The sequence below is a fragment of the Schistocerca nitens genome, chromosome 1, assembly GCF_023898315.1.
Source record: "Schistocerca nitens isolate TAMUIC-IGC-003100 chromosome 1, iqSchNite1.1, whole genome shotgun sequence".
Classification (NCBI taxonomy): domain Eukaryota; kingdom Metazoa; phylum Arthropoda; class Insecta; order Orthoptera; family Acrididae; genus Schistocerca; species Schistocerca nitens.
In genome coordinates, this window is record NC_064614.1 from 949,999,892 (window position 1) to 950,014,736 (window position 14,845).

Genomic DNA, 14,845 nt, shown 5'->3' on the forward strand with positions numbered 1-14,845 from the left:
AGCAAAATACACAAAGCAATCACTCATATAAATACATCGGCTACACCACTACAATTTCATAACCACCTCTACAACCCTTTAGACCACATAACATCAACAGATACGAAGAAAGTAAATTGGAAAAAGAAAACACTTCATGGCAAGCACCCGTATCATCTAACACAGCCACACATCGATCAAGACGCATCCAACACATGGCTAAGAAAAGGCAATATATACAGTGAGACAGAAGGATTCATGATTGCAATACAGGATCAAACAATAAACACCAGGTATTACAGCAAGCATATTATTAAAGATCCCAATACCACAACAGATAAATGCAGACTTTGTAAACAACAAATAGAAACAGTAGATCACATCACAAGCGGATGTACAATACTAGCAAATACAGAATACCCCAGAAGACATGACAATGTCGCAAAAATAATACATCAACAGCTTGCCTTACAACATAAACTTTTAAAACAACAAGTTCCTACATACAAGTATGCACCACAAAATGTACTGGAGAATGATGAATACAAATTATACTGGAACAGAACCATTATAACAGATAAAACAACGCCACATAACAAACCTGACATCATACTCACCAATAAAAAGAAGAAATTAACACAACTAATCGAAATATCCATACCCAATACAACAAATATACAAAAGAAAACAGGAGAAAAAATTGAAAAATACATCCAACTGGCTGAGGAAGTCAAAGACATGTGGCATCAGGATAAAGTTGACATCATACCAATTATACTATCAACTACAGGAGTCATACCACACAATATCCACCAGTACATCAATGCAATACAGCTACATCCAAACATATATATACAACTACAGAAATCCGTAATTATTGATACATGTTCAATTACCCGAAAGTTCCTAAATGCAATATAACACATACCGTACAGTTAATAGGAAGTGACGCTTGATCAAGGTCCGCGTCACTTTCCATTCTCAACCAGACTTAACGTCTGAGAAAGTAAAGAAATAATAATAATGATGATGATGATGATGATGACGATGATGATGATGATGATGATGGCAGTGGACTGCAAGTGTTATGGGATGTGGAGCGGAAGTGAAGAATAAGTTGACCTTGTTGTCTTTTTTACCTTTGACAAAGATTGTCTTCTTCCATATGAAAGCCAATCATTCTTCTATTGTCATCCATCTTAGTCAGATTGGCTCAGTTCACATCAGCAACTCCAAAACATCATTCATTTCATCCATAATTTTGTAACATTTCATAAATAGTTTCATAATGTAAATATTTTTTATGTTTATGAATGCATTAAAACATTCTTGTGATACTGGAAGATTGGGGCTTCAGTAACTGCATAGTGTTTTCAGTAATATTATGAGTAAAATGTCTTAGTTTAGTGTAAAGAGTCTCATCTGTAAAAAGAAAGAAAGCAAAGAAAAAAAAGGATTGTAAATAATTGCTGTGAAACCAAAATCTTCATTCAAAGTTCCTCTGACATGTCCATAGTTGACATATAGAGGCTCATACTGGTAACTCTTAAGAATTACAGTTCCTTGTACAGTTCTGTGTATATACTTTTATATGCAGAGGAAGAATAATATCTTTACAAAGCATTCCAGTGCATAGAAGACCATGCAAACTGCATTGACAGTCAAACATTTGCTACATTGGACATTCTGTGTAGATACATTAACTGAGCAAGGAGTCTAGTTTCTAAAAGCCATGGAGGGTTTTTTTTTTTTTCCAAGATATAGCATTCCTATAATTCATGTCCTCTGTCAGTTCTGCTTCAAACATTAGCAGATGAAATGTTCAAATGTCATTTGATAAGTTTTTAAATGACGTGGTTTCCTGCAAGCAGTTCGCTGAAGAGGAAAAAAGTCTTCCACCAAACATTTACTACTTTTTAGTACCAGATTACCCATTGCCAACAGTGGTGGTTTTTTCTTTTTTTATAGTATAACCCAGTAACTGCTGCGCTTGGGATTTTTGCTTGTTCCATCTTCAATCAAGCATGTACATGCCAGTGAGAATCACTGCACATTCAAGAACCTTGTATTGTTGTGCAAGACACAGTGCCATATGTTTAGTGTGGGCTTGGCTTTAGAAAAAAGTGTAATATTATGTAACTGGAGACTCCGAGAAAGGAAAAAGAATCATAACAGAGTTACATATAAAAATAAAAAGAGCTAACTTCTTGGCTAAATTTCATGCACTCATATGGATGGGTTTAGCTACAAAAAAAAAAAAAAAAAAAAAAAAAAAAAAAATAGAAATTGCATCAAACTACTGTCAAGAAGAGCAAACAGATGGGTCATTGAATGGATACACAACACAATAGGCCTCCATCTTTGAAGTGAGCCCAACGTAGGATTTTGGAACATGTTTTATGCTTGTGTATTATGACACTAACATTTTAAAGAACATAATTCTTATATAGGAAAACAGCGATCTGTAATTATTATAAATAAACTGGAAGCAGTCTTGATCGCTTAACTTTTTAAATGGTGACCGGTTTCGATCTTCATATCAGATCATCTTCTGGCCTACAATAAACAGGAATTGATATGAACATATAAAGGACGAAATCATATATTCATAAAACAGTAAATAACGCTTATATACCATGAATGTCTGCTGGAGGCGGTGGCGCATGGCAATCCTCTTGTTTGTGGCTGGTGGTGTACTGCAACGTGAAGAACATCAGCCGCTAATTAAATACGCGAAGCCCCATCCGCAGTCTCTGGCATTATGTCATGGATAGCCAGTCATGTAAGTTGCATTTCTGCTGCTTAAGAAAATAATGTGGTAGTTACTGTAAGTCATTATTACCGTCTATAGGACTTATAAAACGCGTTAAAATCTTATAGCTTATAAAATGTAGTGTAAAAAGGTAATTACTGTGACCTAAACAGTGTGGTCCTCCATCATGCACTGTTATCTACCAACGCAAAGATGATGGCAAGGACGCCACTGTAGTAACCAAGGCTACCTACTTGTCTTTCTAGGGCCAAAGATGATATATGTTCATATCAATTCCTGTTTATTGTAGGTCTGAAGATGATCTGATATATAGATCGAAACCGGTCACCATTAAAAAAGTTAGCGATCAAGACTGCTTTCAATTTATTTATTATGACATTCCTGGAAAGCAAAAATGTCTTCCGTAGGAATCAGCATGTGTTTCAAAAATAACAACTGTTTTGTACCCAACTCGCTCTTTTTGCTCATGAGGCACAGAAAGCAGTAGATACCGGAAACCAGTTGGATGCTGTGTCCCTTACTTCTGGAATGTGTTCTATATACTTCAACACTGCCACCAAATGAACAAAATATAGGCATACTGAATATCAGATGAGCTGTGTGATAAAATTGAAGAAATCTTGTGTATAGAACCCAGCACGTTGGACTCGATAGAGAGAAATCTTCAGACATAAAAGTAACTTCAGGTGTACCCCAAGGGAGTATTGTAGGATCATTTCTTTTCACAATACATATAAATGATATAGTGAATGTCGGAAGTTTAAGAGGCATCTTGTAGATGATGCTGGTGTAAACAGAGAAGTTGCAACACTAGAAAATTGTAATGAAACACAGGAAGATAGGCAGAGGATTGATGCTTTTTTCAGGGGCTGGCAGTTGATACTCATGATAAACAAATGTAATGAGTTGCACATAAATAGGCAGAGATATGCATTATTGTATGATTACATGACTACCTAACAATTTCTGGAAGCAGTCAGGTCAGTCCCATAAAACACCTAAGAGTATGTATACAGAGTGATTTAAAGTGGAATCCACATAAAACTAATTGCCAGAGTGAGATTCATCGGAAGAATCTTAACCACTGTTAGTCCTATATTTGAATATTGCTTGTAAGTCAGAGATCTATACAAGATAGGATTGATAGACGAAATAGAGAATATCTAAAGGAGAGCAGAGCATTTTGTTACAGATTCATTTAATAAGCACGAAGGTAGAGATGCTCAGCTACCTCCAGGGCACACACTGCAAGAGAGGCATTCTGCATTACTATTAAAATTCCAAGAGCTCACACACAAGCCTTACCAACAATTGTTTCTCCCATGAACCATTCACAACTGGAACAGAAGATGAGAGGAAGTGGTAGTGATACATACATACATACATACATACATACATACATACATACATACATACTCTCCACCGAGTATAGATGTAGATGTCTCAAATGGCACTTCATATTAAACCACTGTGTTTGGCTTCTTCCTGTGGGAATAACAGGAGGTCGATTAGTTATATGCTGAAGAGAAAGGAATCAAGTCAGTAACTTAGTTCCTTTCTCCGCTGCACTTAGTGTCGTGCCAGTAGATTGTACCGTCAGTGAGCTTGTACTATGCCACCTTCAAACTAGATGCCATTGCCATTGGCTTGCAGCAAGCAGGCGCAGAAAGTGTAACAGAACACTAACTTGGCACCAACCTCGTGATGTGTCATGGTTATTGTTGATTGTTGTTGTAAGTTATTGAATGCCATCTTTTGAAATGTCTCCCAAATGAAAGTTAAACGAAAGTGAGCACAAGAGGAAGAGAATCAAGGAGGCTAGAGTTAAAGGGTTGCCATATAATGACTACAGTGGGAAAGCAGTTCCTGGAAAATCTATTGGTACTGTTTGCAGGTAATGTATCAGTACTGACATTTACCCATTCTACAAGTTCAGTGTAATATAAATTCCATAGCATGTGCTACATTCTTTGTGGTTACTTGACAAGTTCCAGATGCCGAATGAAATGTTTCTAACTTATCAGTGAGGATGATCGCTTCGAGGTACTTTCAAACTTTTTAAACATGGAAAAAAAGTCCGGATATTTATCTACAAGGGTTAATTGTGGCAGGTGACATCACGAAAAGGAGGCCAAGAAAAGTTGTCAGTGACATCGATAGCATCAAGAAACAACATTCCTTTGTTTGCCATGCCATCGTCTGTGGTAGACGAGTTCGTGTCTGCAAATGTGCTTACCTCAGTCTTCCCGCTGTATCACAAACTTTTTTTTTTATTTTCCAGTTGCTAGTTGATGGTCAAATTCCTAAGGACACGTGCGAAACAAATCTACGTATAAACAAAATTTCAGAAAATGTAATAAATTTTTTAGATACCCGCATCACACCTTTCCCACTCAAAGGAACGCATTATGCTGGGAAGCAAATGAAATACCTAAATGCATGCCTCAATCTGAAAATTATGCATGAAATGTTCTTTAAGAAGTATCCAAAAGTAAATGTGAAGTACGATTTCTATAGGAAACATTTTCGTGAAAATTACAATTTTACTTTCAGTTGTCCTCAAATTGATGTGTGTGTCAAATGTGAGGGACTTCAGGCTAAGTTAAAAAGTTCACATATCTCTGACAGTAGTAAAAGAGCTGCATAACTTGGGTTGGATATTCACAAGCAGTGCAGCAGGACATTTTATAAATTCAGTCAGATAACTGGGGCAAGAATGTATGGGCATGGATGACATTGTTGGACTAGCTTTCGACTACATGCAAAACTTGCCTCTGCCAGACATGCCAGTGCAGGAAACCTTCTATTTACACCGTAGTAAAGATATGCATTGCATTGACAGACACTGACAAATTAAAAAAATCTCCCACCGATTTCCCGAAAGAGGTCACTCGTTTTGCTAGTGACTGTGTGTTTGGAATGCTGAAGAGACAAATATGGAAATGTACTGAGTTTACAACTCCCTAAAGATTATGTGGAAATTGTAGCAAACAGTATTCCTGAAGTTACAGTTGTTATGGTGGAAAGTGAAGATACAATGTACTTTGACTCATGGTAGCCTTATTATTACAAAAAAAGTACAGTCTAGGGAAACAGCACATCCCAAGGTGCCTCATCAAGAAAAACAAAAGTTTTCTGTGGCAATATTCAAAGAATTTCTTTATGAAGCAACAAAACTCTTCCATAAACAGCTGTGTCAGTCACTCCTTGAATCTCGCAGAAACTAAATTTGCTTTGTTTCAAATTGGGTTGCAAAGGCTACATGACGGAAGGAAGGTTAGAATCAATAAAAAGAAAATTTAAGATATTCAGAAACTGGTTAAGTATATTCATGGAGAAGATGCTGAGATTTTTCAGGAGGAGGTATTGAAATGGCCAACTAAAAGTGACATATTATGAACTATTCATAAGTTTGAGTTCTATGAAGTTGTTGTTTTCGTGTTCAGTTGAAGGTAATTTTCCATTAGTTAATCAATAAACTTGAGTTTTAGACCGGAAATGTGTAATTTTGAATGTGTAATACTCACAAAAGGGCTAAATTCCCTTGTTGACTGGAGAAAGGAACTATGTTATAAATTCATAATTTTTTTTTCTTTTTCTTTTCTTTTTTTTTTCCAGAAGATAATTTTTAGAATACATGAAAATTATTTTCATTCACAGTATGTATGATTAGCGTGCAACAAATGTTAAAAATTTCAATGCAATCTCTCAGTTTCACAACAAGACAGTTTCTTGTCTCTCCTTAAAAGTAAGAAAAAGTGACATAGTTCCTTTCTCCACCGAACCATTCTATTATACCACCAACTTCTCAGACCAATTCAGTTATCAAGAGAGAAATGAAGGCACTCAGACTCTGAAAACAGGGTTGTGCACGGGGCTTGATTGGAATATTCTTGAATTTTATTCTGTATCTTGAAGTACATGCTTAACTAGATTCTTCAGTGATATTCTAGATGGTGGGAATAGCTATCCAGAATTAAAGGTCACTCAAACTAGAGCGATACTCAATCCTGAAAAACCAATAGATGATACAAAAATGTAGGAAAAATATAGCTTGCCACTTACCTGTAAAGATGAAATGTTAATTTGTGGACAGGCACAATTAAGACACTTATACAAAGCTTGCGGCCATGGCCTTCATCAGTAAAAGAGTAATGCACGCCAAACGTATACACAAGCAATCCTGTAAGCATTCTAGTCTCTGCACACACTGCCAGAGAGCATTCCTCTCTCCCCACCTGTACACTACTATCACTTCCCCTACTCTGCCCCCCTCCAGATTGCTGCTCCCATCCCATGTGATATTTGCATTCTGCTGTGAGCTGCTGGAGTTGGTGGTCATGTGTGCATTAGGTGTGATTGCTTGTGTGTATGAATGGTGTGTGTTTCTCTTTTTCTGAAGAAGGCTGTGGCTGAAAGCTTCATGTAGGTGTCTTTTAATTGTGCTTGTCTGCAACTTAACTTATCGTCTTTACAGTAAGTAGCTATCTATCTTTTCCTATATTGTTGACATGCCTGCTTGGAGTTGCCATTGTTCAATAGATGATACCTTAAGGTATGGATTCCTGACTTTACTCAGCATCTTTTTCAAACTTCTGGAACACTTAAATACTTGATTTTTTCCAATATTCATCACAGTTGTCGTAAGTCGTCTCTTTGTGGCAACTAGTTTCGCACAATCACGTCCATTTTCAAATCGTCCAAAAGTAGTCGCCACAAAGAGATGACTGTTACTGGAACTGTGACAGGTACTGGAAAAAAATTTTTCACTCGCGTTGCTGGTTCTGTCCTCCATTTTACTGGAACTTAATAAACTTAAATACATATCAGAGAAGCACTAACATACTGAAGTCTACTGTACAGGTACTAGAATCGACATCTTACATAGTCATGATTGTGAAAGAAACATAATGTCGTTATAGTTTTATTGACCTATGTACCATATGACACTTTATAGCTGTATGGAAATTGTGGTTCAGGTCAAAAGGAGTATAGGATGCGAGAAGAAAACTGACCGTATGTCAGTTACTGCTTCAACATTGTTCTTTTATTGTCAGGATTGAGCGTAGCACAAACAAATCATTCACAGTAAAGAATGATACCTGAAGCAGGTTCTGTATTGGGTCTAATACTCTTCAGTTTCTGTACCAGTGACTTTCCTGACACCACTATTGACAAAGTCTGGTATGTTGCTGACCTAACATTAACATTCAAACTAACACGCTAGGAGGAGAGAGAAACACCCCCTTCCAAGGACCACTCCACTGAATTTATATTGCAAGAAGTTGAGCCCTCAAGTCAGAAGTAAGCACATTCCACTTGAACAATAGAATAACAAGGCAGCATCTCATTTACTGACCTACAAAATGTGTTGGGAAGTACCAGCAAGAAACCTAAGACATAAAACTATGTCATGAAGAAATTAGCTAGCACATTTGTGGCCAACCGATGCAGTTACTCTGTGTACTGCATATCTTATCTTAGTAGACTCAGTTGCTGAATATTGTGCCTCAGTTGAACAATTGCCACTCTACTAACAACGTGAGCTTCCAGCTTCACGAATGCATGATAAATCCTGCAGAAAGAATGAATCAGTTTGTGTGTTGTGGATGAACACTATCAGTAACTCTGCACATCCACACTTTAGGTAGCAGCAAGCAACAATATCAGAATTGAGGAAGTTAAATCACTCTAGCCATCCACAAAACCACTCGGCCTTTAAGATCCTAAACAACACTCCTCCAAACTGATTAGTGCCCAATATGGAACTCTTCCACAATATCACTCAGTTAAATAACAAAGTTTCAATTTGAAATGTACAGACTAGACTCAGCTAAGGAAAGGTTATGCTAAGTGCCATGTCCAAAGGTATAAAGAGAATTTGCAGTTCTCATTAGTGACTGCAGTTCAAGAACACTTAGGGTACATGGTCAAAGATTGTCCTCAGCAGAAATATACTGGAATGCTCAAAGACATCCAAAACTGTTCCTTTGGCGTTCAACAGGCTGCAGGTGCTGGTTGTAGAACTACGTTTCTATAGTCCGTAGTGTGGTTTTATTTCTTTAATTGCTTTTATTCTGCCAAACAAAAATAAAGTAGCTTCAAACTGGAGGAAATAAGACTTTATGTGAAAGCAGTATCTTGCATAGCACAGAACTTCAGCATCAATGAAAAAATATTTAGTTTACTACAAATCTTTATTATTTTCAGTACTGGTACTTTATATATCTTTAAGATTTACATTAATGATGAAATTTTACAGTGTATTGTAATAGCAAACCTGTTATAGAGCTTATGGAGCTTCTCCACTGGATGCTGGAAAAGAATCCAAGAGAACGTTGTACTGTGAAACAGCTTGTAGAACATCCTTGGATCAGTAAGGAAGTTGACATGACAGGATACAATTTTCAAGACATTGTCTCTTGCTGTAAGTTCATTAAGCTTTGTGTATGGGGTCTGTTCATTAAGCTCACTTATTATTATTATTATTATTATTATTATTACTACTACTACTACTACTACTACTACTTAGTGATATTTGTTACTTTGTTGTTGTCCCCTCTCATTTTATTAATTCTCCATCTCTACTATAAGATGCAGGGTTGCGATATTTTTACATTGCTTGTGATAATGAAAAGCATTTTAACTTGTGTGTTTTCTTCCAACAGATCCTCAAGAAGCACATCCTCCTGTCTATTATTCAGAATACAGATGTGATTCCGCAAATGATTCATTGTCAAATAGGTTTCCAGTTACAGAATCATCATCTGCATTGTTGTCCAATCATGAAGATGATTCCAATGCTGATGATAGAACAGTTGGAAGCTCAAACTCACTTGGTAGCCTGACAACTGTTGAAAATTTTGGAACTGAAGAGGATGTTATTACCTCAGTGACAGGTATGTTATTAATACACAGTAGAAAATGAAATCTTGAGCAGAGATGTGCAAAGAGGAAATAAACACTCTCTCAAATTAATTTCAGTACAAGAGATAGCAGGCTTCTGTCAGCCCATCATCAATACTATTTAAAGGTAGTGTAAACATTTGACACACAAATGCAGTGTGCAGTACTTCATAACAACAAACTGCTTCCGATGCGAGGCCCACAAGAAAGACAGGCTGCAGTGTGTATGTCACGAAGGTACGCCTGAGCTCGCTCGCTCAGTTCAGTAGGCAAAATGCATTTCTAAACCTTTTAACTCGCAACTGGGTGTGCCTGTACTAGCAAGAATTGCATCTTCTACTGGAATCTACCATTATGAAGTCTTACTGATTACTAATCATACAACAAGATTTAAAATAAATTCTCGACATGAATGGTATAACTGCTTGTTTATAGCATTTAGTCTCTTCTGCGTAACAGTAAACATTTCATAGACGATGTGGTGCCCTGAGCAACCAATAATCACTTTGGCATGATTATAATTGTATTGTACCCCAGTACAGCCATAACAAATTATTAGTACGCCTATTGACTTCCTATCATTGTTGGACTAATAACAGTAAGATTCCATAATAGTGGATTCCAGTAGAAGATAAAATTCTCGTCGGTAAATACACACCTAGTTAAGAGTTAACAGGTGTAGAAACGCAGTTTATCTGCCCAATTGAGTGAGCTTGGCCTACCTTCGTGACATGCACCGTAGCCTGTCTTTAGACTGATTCCCACTACATTGAGGCACAGGGCAACATCATAAGCAAGCATTTTCCGCGTTAACATGGCAGCTCGTGGAATTGGCATTCCCACTTGGAAGCGACAGATGCTAGCGGTAGCCAGTGACGGACAGCCACTGAGGTATGGGGCAGGACCCACTGAAATGCCCGGCACGTTCGATTAACTGTACTGTGAACCTACATGAAGGAAAGACGAACTTGAGTGAAGACTTACCAATTTTTTTATTTTCATTACAATGTACTCTTTCACATATTTCATTATCCATGTTTTTTTTATTTCACCACAAACAGATTTCGTGACTACCGTCCATGGTTGTTCACTATCTCATTCAGAAAACCAATCGCCCTAGAACAGAAACTTATTGTTACGTACATAACAGCTTTTAGTATTGCAAATTGCAGTACCTAACGCATAATGCACTATCATTATAATAAACTGCGTTTATCTGATAGTCATTTATTTACAATTAAGAATGTGTGACAGTTGATCCTCAATATTTGCTATGTTAAGATTGTGTATTTTAACCACTACATGAGTGTTAGCCATTGAAATACCAATTAAATAATATCACAACAATCGTCTCCATCTCTAAACTGCCATTAACGTTATCATTACCAAGATAGACATAATGCTAACACACGTACTACAATGATAAAAGTTTACATGCTCACCTACACCACTGGTGATGAATAGATTGATTACTCAGATAGTTAAGTGAGTCAAAAATTTAAAATGTGATGAGAGACTAGGATATGGTAGCAGGTATAGGAAGAGAAAATTGATAATGTAGGCTTGGGGAAGGGATGAAAGGGGAAGCCACCTCATTGAATTCTGCACAGAGCATAATTTTATCATCGCTGACACTTTGCTCAAGAATCATGAAAGAATAATACATATTTGGAACAGTTTTCGAAACCTGATTTTAAATTTAAGCCATTTTCCGATGCAGGTGCAGACCGAAGATAATTTATTGGTTACGAACTGTTGTTTACAACTAAAGTGACAGTAAACTCTAGCAGATTAAGGACGTGGAACCTGAATAAGTTAAGACACAGAGTTTCTTGATAATTGTAAGGGTACCATAGGGCAACGACTGACTAAAATAGAGGAAGGAATCCACTACAATACTAATGGATATCTTTGAGAGGAGAAGTGGTAAATGCAGCAGAGGATGTAAATGGGAACGAGGTACAGTAGAAATCATTGGATAAAACATGATAAGTTGAATTTCATTGACAGGGGAAAAAAATGCAGCAAATAAAGTAGGCCATGGAGAATAGAGATGTTTAAAAATGACATTGACAGTGTGTTGAAAATCGCAACAGCAATTTTGCATTTGGAAAACGTAGGTGCCGATGTTAAATAAGAAAGAAAACTTTGCTCAAAGGAGATGCAACTGTCAAGAGCTCATTTGGCAAGCCAGAACTAAGCAAATAAAAGGCTAGAAGGTGGGAGGAATATGTAGAGAGGAGTGTGGGAGGGGCTATACAAACTAACATGAGCACAATGTTAGATTCCTGTGAAATGTGTGAACACGAGAGGCAATACTGATCCTACCCCTTAGCTAAGTAGACAGACTGAAGAAAGGCAAACTTGTGTTTATAGCATTTGCATATTTGGTACTTTCTGCCAAGGTGTTTAACACAAAGATAGGATTAGGAATGTAAAATATTTTGGTAGTAGAAATGGACTTATTAAGGGCTATACATCCTGACTGTAAAGACAGTTTTACTGATGCTGGGAAGACTAATTGGCAATCTGGTGTTATTACGTGTAATTATAAAGTATTGTAAATGTTGCAAATAAACAAAATGTCTTAAGGCAAAACAAAGTAATCAATAAGAAGTTTATTTATGTGGGCATTGCCTGCAGCAAGCACAGAAGTATTCGGTTTGTAAATAACAAATGTCATTTTCTTCCTGTGATGTATTTTATTTGTTCTAGACGCTTTTCGCCTTTTGCATTAATGCATTTCCAATGGAATCTTTGTGATATTTGTGGATTATGAAACAGTTCAGGTCTTATTGTTTTACGTAAATAAGTGATTACTTACAGTTAATTGAATTTTTGGCTGGCAGGTGTGTTTTCTCTCATTTGGTCGCAGGCTGTAGATCGCTCTAAATAATCACTTAAGAGGCCTAAGCACATTTCCACATTACAAACTTTTTTCTTCACAATATTCCTGTTCTTTGCACTAATTGGTGTGGAACATAATTATTCTTCTGTCACCAGCTTCGAATATTTTACCAAAAACTGATTTAGAGTTGTAACTACTATGTTTTCATTTTATAATAATAATAATAATAATAATAATAATATTTATTCAACATCGAATAATCAAATACAATCCCTAGGAATAATACAGTTTCAGGACATCATACAGATTATTCTTCTGAATACGTCAGTTTATAAATTACAAACTAAAGATTTATTTGTATTAATAAATTTTACATTTTGATTGATTTTGCGTCTGGTATTATTACAATCACTATATTACAAATATTGTTTTTTATCAACATTATATTAGTTGTAGGTTACTTAAAACTATGAGCTTGACATACTTATGAAACGCTTTTCGTACAGATATAATACTCGTTTAGGGAATAAAAAGGGTTTTCAATTAGAATTCTTTTTAGCTGATCTTTTAATTTGTTAGTTGGAATGGTTGTGAGACTTTTTGGTAGGGCATTGGCTAGCTTCAGCCCAGCATGGAGTGCATTTTTTTTTTACATGGTATCTGAACTTTTGTCTTGTATCATATTGGTGCAGGTCACAGTTGAAATTTGGATTTATTGTTTTCACAAGCAATATAACTTTCAATATGTACACACCAATAATAGTAAGCACACCTAATTTTGGGAACAGATTCCGACATGATTCTCGAGGTTTGGCACCACAAATAATTCTGATAATTTTTTTCTGTAGAATTAATAATGTACTTAGGTTGGCTTGAGTTGTTGCACCCCATATTTCTACAGCATTGTTTAAGTTTGATGAGAATAGGGCATGATAAGCGGTTTTTAGTACACCCATGTCCTTACAATATTTGCTAATCATATTTATAGCAAACACATTCTTCAACAGCTTACATGCTAAGGAATCAATATGCATGTCCCATTTGAGGCTGTCCTGGATTGTAATTCCCAAGAACTTTGTCCATTTTTCCTTTTTTACAATGGCATTTCCTATGGATAATTTCATGTGAAATTCTATTTGTTTCCTTGTCTTAAATTCCATCATTGCAGTCTTTGAAGCACTTACATTTAGATGGCTTTCATTAAAATACTTGACTATTTCATTAGTTACACTGTTGCACTGTACCTCCAGACTCTCATAGTCTTTGTTTTTACCCACTATTGATGTGTCATCTGCATACAATATTTTTGTACAGTTAGGAGAACAATACTGTATATCATTAACATAAATCAAGAAAAGAAGGGGTCCCAAGACAGAACCTTGAGGCACTCCATATTTGATGTCTGTAATTTTAGATTTGTAAGACCCACTGTTTGTTTTAAGCAAGACAAATTTTCTATTGCTCATAGCCAGTTCCTCTGATACCCAGGTTCCACAGCTTGTCAAGTAATATGGTGATGTTGAGACAATCAGAAGCTTTTTCTAGATCAAGGAACACTCCAGTTACATACTCCTTGTTCTCTATGGCCGTTATTATTTTGTCTATTAATTGTGCTGCTGCTACTGATGTTGATTTGTTTTTCATAAAGCCATTCTGATTTTCAAATATTAAATTGTTTTGACTCAGGAATGTCATTAGTCTAGTATAAATAACTTTCTCAACTACCTTAGAAAATGCAGGTAAGATTGAGATGGGGCAGTAGTTTTCAATTTTAGATTTATCACCTTTCTTGTGAATCGGGGTTACTTGTGCTGTCTATAGACTATCTGGGAAACAACCTGATGCAATTACATCATTTATTGCTGTGGCCATGGCATCAGATGTGTTGTCTATGCATGTTTTCAGTGTACTGATACACAATCCATCATAGCCTGCTGATTTTGTATTTTTTAATGACATTACTATGTTTTTGACTTCCTTGTTATTGGTTGGGGCCAAGTATATACTTTGTTTGATTGGAATGCCCCTATATCTATGCTGAAGATTCTTAAAATGGTCATTGACAGATTTTCCAACAGAAGAAAAGTACTCATTAAAAACATTTGCAATCTGACATTGACATTTCATGATATGCCCTTTATGGTTTATAGTAAAATCACTTGTTGATCTGTCCTTACAATCCCTAAAGCTATTTATTACTTTCCAAACAGCTGAACCTGTGTTAGTAGAGTTTCTTAACATTGTGGCTACATATTTACTTTTAGTTTCTAGCAGAAGATCTTTATAGTAATCCTGATAGTTCTTAAATTCTACCTTTAGTCTATTATTATTGTTATTAT

At 36.1% G+C, this 14,845-nt stretch overlaps 1 protein-coding gene across 2 annotated transcripts in view; it reads left to right on the forward strand.

Annotated features, from left to right (window-relative positions):
* LOC126194579 (PAS domain-containing serine/threonine-protein kinase) overlaps nucleotides 1–14,845 on the forward strand; it is a 246,348-nt gene that overhangs the window by 219,788 nt on the left and 11,715 nt on the right. For both annotated transcript variants that reach the window (XM_049932777.1, XM_049932776.1), the window contains exons 19-20: nucleotides 9,042–9,179; nucleotides 9,421–9,651. In XM_049932777.1, the coding sequence (XP_049788734.1) occupies nucleotides 9,042–9,179; nucleotides 9,421–9,651 (369 nt within the window). The remainder of the gene's footprint in view (nucleotides 1–9,041; nucleotides 9,180–9,420; nucleotides 9,652–14,845) is intronic.